Below are 11,165 nucleotides of genomic sequence, written 5' to 3' on the forward strand. Positions count from 1 at the left end.
GGCAGCCAAATTTTGGCTAATGATAAAGATACCCTCTTCTGGAAAGTAGATATAAGGTGTGCAAAAAGGTTGATGTCTGTGCCAGAAAGTCAGCAGTCAGTATAGGGGAACAGGAAAAGTTTGACCTTGTGTATATGTATATAGTCAGTCATTAACTTAGGTACTCTTAGATACATGAAAGCACTGAGAGAGGAAGCCACTGGTGACCTTTTCTTTCTCCAGTGATGACCCTGGGATTTTTCTAGGCCTCCTTTCTCCTTGTCCTCTTAGATCCCCATTCATGTTTCTTTTTGCTTCTCCAGGGCTAGTCTGAGGTGAGCTGTCAGGCCACTTCCAGCTCTAAGGGGGAAGTCAGTACAGTATTTTTAAAAAGTACCCAGAATAAAGGTGGAGGAATTAGATTGCCAGAAAGCCTTTCCTCCATTGGTATTTACCCATGACTACTTGAAGTCTCCTATCCCTCAGTTCCCTCTCTGCCCTACCCCCACCCTTTCCACTTCTTATCCTTGAGTAACCCTCTTTAGTCTGCTCCTTGCAGAAATTCTTCCTTAAAATCTTGGAACCACTCCCAGTGGTTTGGAACTGGGTCAGTATTTTTTTCTACTGTCTAACAAGGGGAAGGGAAGAGACAGGGAGCTTCTGGTCCCTCTGCAGGAGTGGGCACCTGCATTTAAATCATCTATTTGGTCCCTACTCTCTTGCGAATCCCTAGAATCCCACTTTAGGGTGCTGAATGCTTAGCATGGAGCTTGGCAGAGAGTAGAGGCTTAATAAATCCTTGTTGGTTTATAGACTTGAATGCATTTTCTCATAGGAATGTTTATATAGTTGGTGGTGAGATTTATAACAGTATTAATAGAGTATCATGCTTTGGGTATATTAAGCACTTTCCTGAGAAGCTAACCATCACTTAGAATGTTATTTCTATGAGAGAATATACTCTGAATTCCAAAAAAACTGAGTTACATAGGAACTTTTCTAACATAACCTTTTTGTAAATTGGCTACAGCCTGCGTATGTAAGCATGTACATTTGTGTGAACACACTACGCCTTCACTTTTATATTTATAATACACATGTAAAATAAGGGATGGGGCTGTAGATATAAACAATATTAATCATTAAGGAAAGCACAGAAGCTTGTATTAAATGTCAAAGACCAAAGAAACCCGTTGAAAAAAACAATTCATGTAAGGGACTGAAAAAATAAAGATGAAATAATGCTTAACAATAGAAAACTCATCATTACAATGGAAAAATAGCAGAAACTTTCTCCATTTCCCTGCCCCCTTCCCTCTCCTATCCCTTGCCTTCTGCTTGTGAGTCCCTAATTTTTGTGTACACAGGAAAGAATATTATAATAGGTTTTAGCAGGGAAACTCCACCTTTTTTAAGCCAGGAAAAGCATGAGCTAAATAAATCACAAAATAAGTACATTATCCCAGTGATATCACCAATTATTCTAAACCTACCTGGTTATTATATGCATCAGGTGCAAGTTTCTTATATGTCGGTGCCATCAGAGTAGATAAATTTTGCAAATGGGATTCCAATTTCTCTTCCTGTACAAAATTAAATATTGTATAAATTAACCTATGTATTTACTTTGTCTCCATATGAAGGCAATTTGCTTGGAATTGCTTGTATCTTTGGTGCAAATCAAAATGCATTCCCTTACTTATACAATCTTACCCCTTAAAATATAGGATGTTTTTGCATGGCACCATAACGTTTGAATGCAAAGTGAACTGAGACCAGTCATATAAATGTTTTATCCATGTTCTACCAAATATCCAGGTCTTTAGAGATGTCTGTTGGATCAATTTTCATTTTTAATAACATATCTGATACTTACAGAAATACAACTCACATTTGGAAAGAAAATAATGTTTCACTGTTCTCTCACTTTCCCATTAGCACATAAAGAGAATAATGCACTGAAAAGCTACCATGGGCTTACTATATGTATTTATAAGCTTCTTGTTTCAGAGTGCTTACAAAAATTATTTCAATAAGTCAAAATGAGTTTTCCATGTATCAATAAAACATAACAAATTCTCCAATATGGATAAAATCCTTGAAGCAAGACTTGGAATCTATTCAACATAAATAAGAAATGCCCATTACATTTTCAGCTGAAATAGAACAGCAGTCTTCCCAAGTGAACTATCCTGGGTTTTTGTTATTGTTGCTTATTTGTTTTTGGTCTAGGATCACCATTCCAACAATGCAGGGAGTTCCTTGGTGAGGAATCTCCCTCTACCAAAGCAGATCAGCAACTTCTAGCCTTAGAGAGTCATCTGGAGACACTGAGAAGTTAATTCATTTTCCCAAGGTCACTCAACCAGTATGTATCATGGATAGGACTTGAACCTAGGACCTCCTGACTCAGAGGTTGCCTTTCTGTTACACCATATTGCCTCACATTTATAGATACATAAAATTATCTCATAATATTAAGTTGCTCTACACTTGTCTCATGTTTAGAATTCTAATTTTAGCTACAAATACATTATCAAATAAGAGATAACGCAGCATCAACTGTAAAAAAGAGTGGCAGTCTCATATAGTCTCCATCGATCCTATTTTAGATGGTGAGTCAGATTTGCATCCTTCATAAATCGCTGTAATTTTGCTCAGAATTGAAACTATGTCCTCCTATCTATTCTCAGGGAAGAGATTACTGGACACCTTTTCCATTGAGTGTATGTGAATCACCGTTCCAGGAGATAAGAATTTATAGAAGGGATGTGAAATTACTTTTTAGTGGGTAAAATAAAACTGGTTGTCAAAAAACTGCCACTGTTCATTTGGTCTATGAAATCACTGTGACTTCTATGTACTAAAAAGGACATTTTGTGCATTTAGGTAATGTTGTTTTAAAATGGAAGCTATGTGAATGTCTTTAGGGAACCTTTATATTACTAATCCATGAACACTTACATTTTTATTTTCCTACTCTTCATTAGCAAACTATAAGAGCCCCAAACAGAATAAGACTCAGTTTTCGAAAGTCGGTAACAAGTATCAATATTATCACTAATTCAGCTTGTATGTATACATTGACTACACTTTAAATTCACTTAGTAACATAAAATGTTGTCAGATTTGCTCTGGGTTCCTGGAAGATCGATCATAGCTGAAATGCAAGGATTTTCAATCAATCAATAATTGATCATATTGTCCAACTGATCGCCTGTAGGCCACACGATGCTCAAAAGTCATTAAAAAGAAATGGAGGAGAGGGAGGAGAGCTCACTGGACTTTGACAAAGAAACCTTTCTTAAAGAAAAGAATTGTAACTAACAAATTTTGATAAATCGATTACCAAGTTAATTTTGTAATAATATCACAGTTACACTAGATTAGCAATAAATGTTTTTGTTAAAACCCAAGAGCAATATTTTCATAATGTTATTCAGCAAAAAAAAAAATACACCATCCATGATATAAATAAGAATAGAAAGTGTGGCTTGTTTCAAATTGTACTGCCTAAATTAAGGTCTCTACATTTCTCTAAGATTAGAATTATAGAGAACATCATATTCTCATTTAACTTTAACACTATCTTGACAATTCTCAAAAATACTTGGATTTCACATCAAGATAGAGTGTAAGGGGGAATAATGTGTTTTGCCTATCTATTTCTATGAGGATGATATATTTCCAATATAAGTGTCACCACCATCTCCCTACAATCGTATAGTGCTTTACACTTTTATGGAGATCTCATCTACGTTAGCTCACTGAGTCTTTACATCCATTCTGTGGGACTGGTGAGAACAGATACAATCACCCCCATTTTACAGGTCATAGAGATGAGGGTAAAAATTGTTAGTTTACCTTTCTTCATATTACTAGTACTTAGCACAGTATCTGGCATATAGTAAATGTTTAATAAAGTCTAGTTGACTGACAGGAAGAGCCAGGATGCAAACTTAAATCACTAGACTAAGTTCACTCCTTTACAGTATCATGGATTTAGAACTAGAAAGGACCTTACAGGTCACAGAGTCCAAGCCACTACTTTTGCATTATGAGGAAACTGAGGCTCAGGGAGGTGAAATGATTTGTCCAAGCTTATCAGTTAGTGAATCTCAGAGGCGGGATTCAAACCTATTATCTCCTTTGAGTGCAGGTCCAGTACTCTTCCCATGACTGCTAGATGACACTGCTTCACTCAAGCTTGAATTACTATTCAGGGCAATTGTAAACAATCTTCACATTCTACCACTGACAATTCATACATGTAATTTAGCTGAAATTCTGTTCATCCACTACCTCTAGTGTGGTGTAATAGAAATACATAGGTATTCAGAATGAAAGTTCCTGGGCTTGAATCAAAGATCACCTCTTTACTACCTGCATAACTTTAACTAAGTCAGTCCCCCTTCATTCATATGAATTCAGTTTCTTCATTCATAAAATTGGATAAATGAACTGAATGGTCTCCTAAAGTTTCCTTCCAACTCTCAGTCTTATGAGCTCTTATATATTCACGAGTTCCTAAAAGAATAGGTCTGGTGACTCTACAAGAGATGAAAGACATTAGACAGAAGGAAGTTAACAGCTCAAAATGGAAAACCAACCTCTTTTGGATCATCCCCAAGCAACTTAAATTTCCTTGGGATCTTGCTTCTGGCAAACTTACATCCGTTGTAGTACATACTCCATGAGCAGCCAAAAGAAAAGGAAGCACCACAGGTTTCTGGATCCAACCCCTGACAGGCACAGGTTCGTCTGAGGAATCAAAGAACCTCTAATGTTGCTAGTTGTGTGGTTAGGTACACTGTCCCCTTCAGATGCCAAATGTCTTTTTGTGTCACACATATATACCTCATTTAACATTGTATCACAGGTAGTGCAAAGTGGGGTTTAAAGATAAGATGAGCTCCAGTTTAGCCTTTATGATAAAAAAGCATTTGGGACTCTGGGGGTCACTGTAATGGCAGATACATCACCCCGACTCACCCAAATTGAACACATGACTGATACAGCCTACTCACAAAACAGAAACTGGGGAAACTTGTTTGTTGGATGAAAGAATTGGTTTTTGTTTGAAGGAAAACACTGGAACCAAACTTCAAATTTCCCAAATGACTGTTGCTCCCAGAGGGTTTTTCTGAGAAATGGAATATTAGGTATGCAATGTAAGGCACAGGTTATCAATAAATTCAGTGGCAATGCCTGATTAACTTTGAACATTTAAATCTAAATGAGTAGTCCTAGATGTGGAATTTCCTCTGTTTTGGGCAGAAAACCTCAACTTTGACTTCTACCATAAGAATATATGAATGATTCCAAAGAAGAGATGCAGGAAGACCTATGCCCCACCACTTTGTAGAGGTAGGTGATCCACAAATGTGTTTTATTGCATAGATATTTTCAGATATTTTCTTTTTTTGTCTTCAAAATATTAATTGTTATATGAGATGACTCTCTTGGAAGGGGAAGTGGAGAGATACTGGGATAAATTCTGGCGATATAAAAATGTGATAAATTTTGAATAAGAATATATGTATGTATGTATGTATGTATGTATGTACATATATCTTTATTTTAAATTATTAAACATTTAAATATAAAATATGAGAATATATTATATAAGCTGTTTTTTGTAAGTTCATCTGTTCAAAAAAGTTACTTTAGAGCAATTGGAACTCATTGCTGGAGTTTAGAGTGAGAAATCACCATCCAAAATGAAAAGATTCCTCTTCCCCCACCCCTGCCAAGTCTCCCACCCTGCCCCTATCCTCAACCATGCTTGATACTGGAGATGCAAAGACAAAAATGAAGCCATCTTTATCCTTAAAGACCTTCCATTCCATAGGGGAAGACATCAGGTACAAACATAAATGTATACAAAATGTATATTTCAAATAAATAAAAAGTAATCTGAAGGAACACGACCAACTGGAAGGATTAGGAAAACCTTCACTGAGAAGGGGATATGTAAACCTAACAATCTATTTCATACATTTTAGGGAAAGGAGAAGATACAAGAAAAAGAAAAGGAAAGGAAAGTTTAATGATTGTGCAACTGAATATAAGTGTAATACACATTTGTCAGAGCATTATGACTGAAGTCCATGATGTATGTTCTCTTTAATAGTGATTGGAATAACTGCTAATTTCTCATGAGGTGAAATGCAAATGACTTCTGCTTTGAGCACAAGTCTGGAGTGAGGGTTCACTTTATTATACCAAGGGTTTTATAGAAGTAGGAGGAGGAGGAGATGATGACTGAAATTGGACCCGTGTTCAGATCCTACCTCTGAAGCTTACTGCCTGTGTGAGCATGTGTAAGTCAATTAAACCTTCCTAATTGACCTATGTGTGCTCATATGTAAACAGAAGGAGCTGAGCGAGGTGGCTTCTGAACTTCCTTCTATGTTCTGTGACCCTATGATACTTTCCTCCATAAGTACGGATGAGATAGAAAGAGTAAAGACTCAGATAACTGAGTGTATCAAGAAAGTATTTTTTGTCTGTAAATAAAGTGAGGGCCAGAAGAATAATCCTGAAGACCCTCAATGATAGGGACAGAAGAATATTTCGATTATTATGGCTTGTCTAATAAGCAACCACTTTGATCAAAGTTGCATCAGGCCAGCTGTGAATGTCTATAATATTTATTCCCTATCCAAGCAGTTTTTGGAATCATCAGTTTTTAAAAGGCATAATTCTTCCAGACTTTAGAACTCTAATTCATCACTGTGGATGACTATATTTTGCTCTTATCCATGTATTAATATTGTTTAGTCATTTCAGTTGTGTTTGACTCTCCATGACTCCATTTGGGTTTTGTTTATTTTTTTGGCAAAGATATTGAAATGGTTTGCCATTTCTTTCGCCAGCTCATTTTACAGATGAGGAAACTGAAGCAAACAGGGTTAGTGACTTACCCAGGGTCACACAGTAAATTTCTAAGGCCAGATTTGAACTCAGGAAGAAGAGTTTTCCTGACCCCAGGCTTAGTATTCCATCCACTGCTCCACTTAAGCTGCCCTACATGTATTAATACACTTGACCAAAAAGTGTACCTCTCTAAAATTACAGGCAGATTTGCCCTCGCTTTATGAAAGTCTTAATCAAATTTATTGTAGGGGTGACTCAGCTGTTAGGTCACACAAGAGCCATGTGTGCACTGTGACTTCTGTTTTCCAATCACCTTCACTTAATTCCTGGACATATCTCTTCTAATCCCTATTCAAATATGAATAATTAATACCTTTATTTTTGGTAAATGCTAGCAAGACCTCGAACGATCTCAAACCATTTTCATTCAGCATGCCTGAGTGTTTCAACTCTCATATTACAAAATGTAGACATGGGGACTCTATTACCTCACTATTGAGACAGAGCAGGTACTAGGTCTCAAATCTCATGATTGCCCAGTAACAATTAAGCCTTCCAACTAATGCACTTGGGACATTCCAACAGAACTTCTAGATTTCTGGTGGTATTTCAATGAAATAAGTGAAGAAAAAAATGCAACTGGCTTACTCTTCGTTAAGTGCACACCGTCGGTTGGTGAGAGTGCCATATTTCCTTAGCGTTTCAGTGAGTTCAGAGTATAATCTATCAGCGAGGGAGAGTGGGATTCCCTCCCACACCAGGATGAGGATTACAATCACAGCTGCCTCGCAGGTATGGCCAGCTCGCTCCCGCACCAAACACAGTAGTTTTTCCTCATTGGAACTTCTACGAACTACCTGCACAGACCACAAGTTCACCCCAAACACAAAGAAACACCACCAGCCCAAAGAGACAAAACAAAACAAAACAAAATAGTTACTTGTAGCATGTAAAAGCACAATCACATGTTCAGATATACTGCAAAATTGGAACTATGTTCATCAGATCCTAGTAGACTTCCTTTGCTTTTGATGCATAAGGATAGGGACTCTCACCTTTGTCTACGGACAAGAAGAGGGATACCTAATTCTTCATTGCTTAGCTCAATATATCAGGTAATTGTTAGTAGATGGTAGCTTCAGTATGTCCGGTATGGGGTGACAAGGACATTTGCCTTCTTTGTTAGATAAAGGGCTAAATGACCCACTGGATAGAGCACTGGACTTGGAGTCAGGAAAAATCTGAGTTCAAGTCCAGCCTCAGATAATTGTGAGTTGTGTGACCCTAAGGAAGTTATTTAATCTCTGCCTCATCTGGAAAGTGAGGATAACAATAGCACCTAACACTTAGGGATGTGTGCAGATAAAATGAGATGATATTTATAAAGCGTTTTGCAAATCTTAGAGGGCATAAATGCTATTACAGTTATGACATCAATATGGGCTTACATTCTCAGAAGGACTAAGCTCTGAACAGTTACCAGCAAGTACTTTTTCTTTTATAACATTCTAATAAGCTCAAATTGCTAATGAGCTCATATTTTTTTTTCCAATCAACCAACAAGAATTTATTAAGTGTTTACTAAATGTGAGGCACTGGGATAAGCCCTGGAGGATATACAAAGAAAACTTAAAAACAGTCCCTTGAGGAGCTGACATTGGCGATGGATTTAAAATAGAATGAGACATAATTTTGGACAGGAAAACGTGGGAATTTGTTTGCTTGACTATACAGATTTGTTACAGGGATTTTGTTTTATTTTTGTTTTAATTGGGAGAAGGGAAAATATGGAAGGAAGAGAAAATAAATGGTTGTTAATTGAAAGAAAATAGAATTTAATTTAAAAACTCAGGCCATATAAATATACATATATATGCATATATACATATATATTTATACTGGGTAGCTGCATATTGAAGGTGGGATTAATCAAAGTACTCTGACTTTACTTACCCATTTGGCAATAGGGCATCCCTGAGAACTCTTGCCTTCTTTACCAGTATAGATGACTTTTTCAATCCTAATAGCTTTACCCTTCTGTCCAAACCTTAGAAAAGAAAAACAAACACAAAACCACACACACACACACACACACACACACACACATACATACACACACACGTGCAATCAGAAGATGGACTTGGTAATGTGGCCAACAAAAGCACACTCAATTCTATGACCAAAACATTTTTAAAAGGACTCTACCATTTACTTTTAAAAATCAGGTCTGAACCATTGAAAGTAAGAATAAGCTGTTTCAATTTTGCTTCTCTCAATAGAACAATATATTGACGGGCCGTAAAGGACAATTTTGAAAATACTGCTAATTAGGTGATAGCCATTGAAATTTCACAGGCCACAAGGCTTCCTTTCATTTTGCTAAATGGAGCCATCTGAACCGTACACTTAATTTTCATTCATTACTCAGTGTAGTCATTTTGAAGTCTTACAGAATTCATAAAAGATTTTGGAGGTTGCCGTGCCTTTATTTCCATTGAGGGTCTAGTTTAACACATAGACCAACTCTTAGGCATGCATTTTAGAAGCAAAGATAACCTTAAACCATGGGTTCTGTTTCTCCCTTATGCCTAGGGCATTCCTTGCTAATGAGTCAGGCACTTAGCTAGACACACTATTACTAGCAGACCACTAGGGGATGGATCATTAGTGCATTTGTATGCATTTAAGTGCCTAACTTGCTAGCAAGAATGGCTTAGGAATGAGGTAGGACTCAAGCTAAGCATTTCTTCTCTGTCTGAGGCATCATAATGTATTTTAATGATTAGACAAAATATTAACAAAGGAAAGGCATCCTGGGTGGATAATCATGCAGGGACTCAACCACCCTCATTGATGCCTATGACATGGAGGTCATAGGACCCTAACATTCACGGATCACTCTCACAATGGCCGATTACTACAGATAAAGCTATTGTAGATTGTGGGAAATCATTCCACATGCCAAACTAGCAGCTACGGAAGTGCTGTTATAAACAGAATCTCTGTCATATTCCATGTATCACAGTTTCCTCTTTGCTCATAAAGGGCAACTTTCTTAGTTAAGTTGCTAATTGGCAACTGAAGGTAAATTTGTCTCCATTTCACTTCTCTATCCACATTTTCTCTCTTTTCTCTTTCATGTGTTATCATCAGCAGGGGAAAGCCAGACCTGGGTCTGTCTTTGCAACCCTTGCCAACACTCCTGTGTCTCGCAGGTTGGCTAATTCTTGTTCTTGCCTTGGTTTTCTGGCACCCACCTCAAAGTGGGCAGTGTGTGCCAGCTAGCAGACTATTAGTCCTGTCAAATATTGTGACTCTCTGGTGAATAGCACAGTGTGTAATGTTGGCAACACTGGAGTAGCTAAGCCTACCAGTAATTACTTGCTTTACAATTGTTTACTTCTTTGTATGGGAAGGCTGGAAAAATTCTGACATACACAAAAGGAGAAACGTTAATCTGCCCTGTGCCTTTGCGTTAATTACCTTTCTTCCATGATTTTTCTAATAGCTGCCACATTAGGACCTGCTCCTAGATGGGTATAAAAAGGACCTTCGTCTTTTTCAATAATTTGCTCTGTTGAAATAATAGAAGATTATTATTTTAGACCTCAATTATACTAAGTATAAAGGCTACATTCACAAAGCTTATCCCCAACTGCACATTAAGGACACTAAATGTGACTTGTTATACAGAAAAAAAAATTTACAGGATGAGCAAATTAGCTGACTGATCTTCTACCAGAAATTGTGCCAAATGATTAATAAGAAGGGCAGCTGGATAAAAAGTGTATTTAAATGTGTATTTCAAAGATGGGGAGGAAAAACACTGACCCTTTTTTTTTTTTTTGGAGGGGGGGACAAGTAAGTAGAACTGAATTAGGAAAATTGTGTTGCGAATTAGAACATATTATATGTCACATCAACCACAACTTCCATTTTTTAAATGAAAAAAAGTTATTTTAAAAGCTGAAGAGAATTGTCTGTCACCTGGATTATTACACATTAACAAAATTTATCTTCAAGGATGCAGTTCATTGTATTCTTAAGAACCTCCCTTCCTCCTTGTGTTTTGCCACAACCTCAAAGTTAGACTGTTTATTTCCTTAAATTATTCAAGGAATCCTTTTAAATTAAGAAGACAATTCCACCTCATTATTTAGCCTTTCCTACTTTAGCATGGAATGATTTGCAGGAAAATAAAACAAGGCAAAAAACTAGAGCAACAGGCCACATAAATGGAACATCTAATTTGTCCCTTTGCTCTCAGCAATATATATGTATATGTATATATACATATATAATATACA

At 36.9% G+C, this 11,165-nt stretch overlaps 1 protein-coding gene across 3 annotated transcripts in view; it reads right to left on the bottom strand.

The window, feature by feature from the left end:
* TET2 (tet methylcytosine dioxygenase 2) overlaps positions 1 to 11,165 on the bottom strand; it is a 159,695-nt gene that overhangs the window by 23,876 nt on the left and 124,654 nt on the right. For all 3 annotated transcript variants that reach the window (XM_072623078.1, XM_072623079.1, XM_072623080.1), the window contains 5 exons: positions 10,342 to 10,432; positions 8,812 to 8,905; positions 7,507 to 7,715; positions 4,590 to 4,740; positions 1,473 to 1,562 (listed from right to left, as the gene is read on the bottom strand). In XM_072623078.1, the coding sequence (XP_072479179.1) occupies positions 1,473 to 1,562; positions 4,590 to 4,740; positions 7,507 to 7,715; positions 8,812 to 8,905; positions 10,342 to 10,432 (635 nt within the window). The remainder of the gene's footprint in view (positions 1 to 1,472; positions 1,563 to 4,589; positions 4,741 to 7,506; positions 7,716 to 8,811; positions 8,906 to 10,341; positions 10,433 to 11,165) is intronic.

Source organism: Notamacropus eugenii, chromosome 7, assembly GCF_028372415.1.
Source record: "Notamacropus eugenii isolate mMacEug1 chromosome 7, mMacEug1.pri_v2, whole genome shotgun sequence".
Lineage (NCBI taxonomy): Eukaryota > Metazoa > Chordata > Mammalia > Diprotodontia > Macropodidae > Notamacropus > Notamacropus eugenii.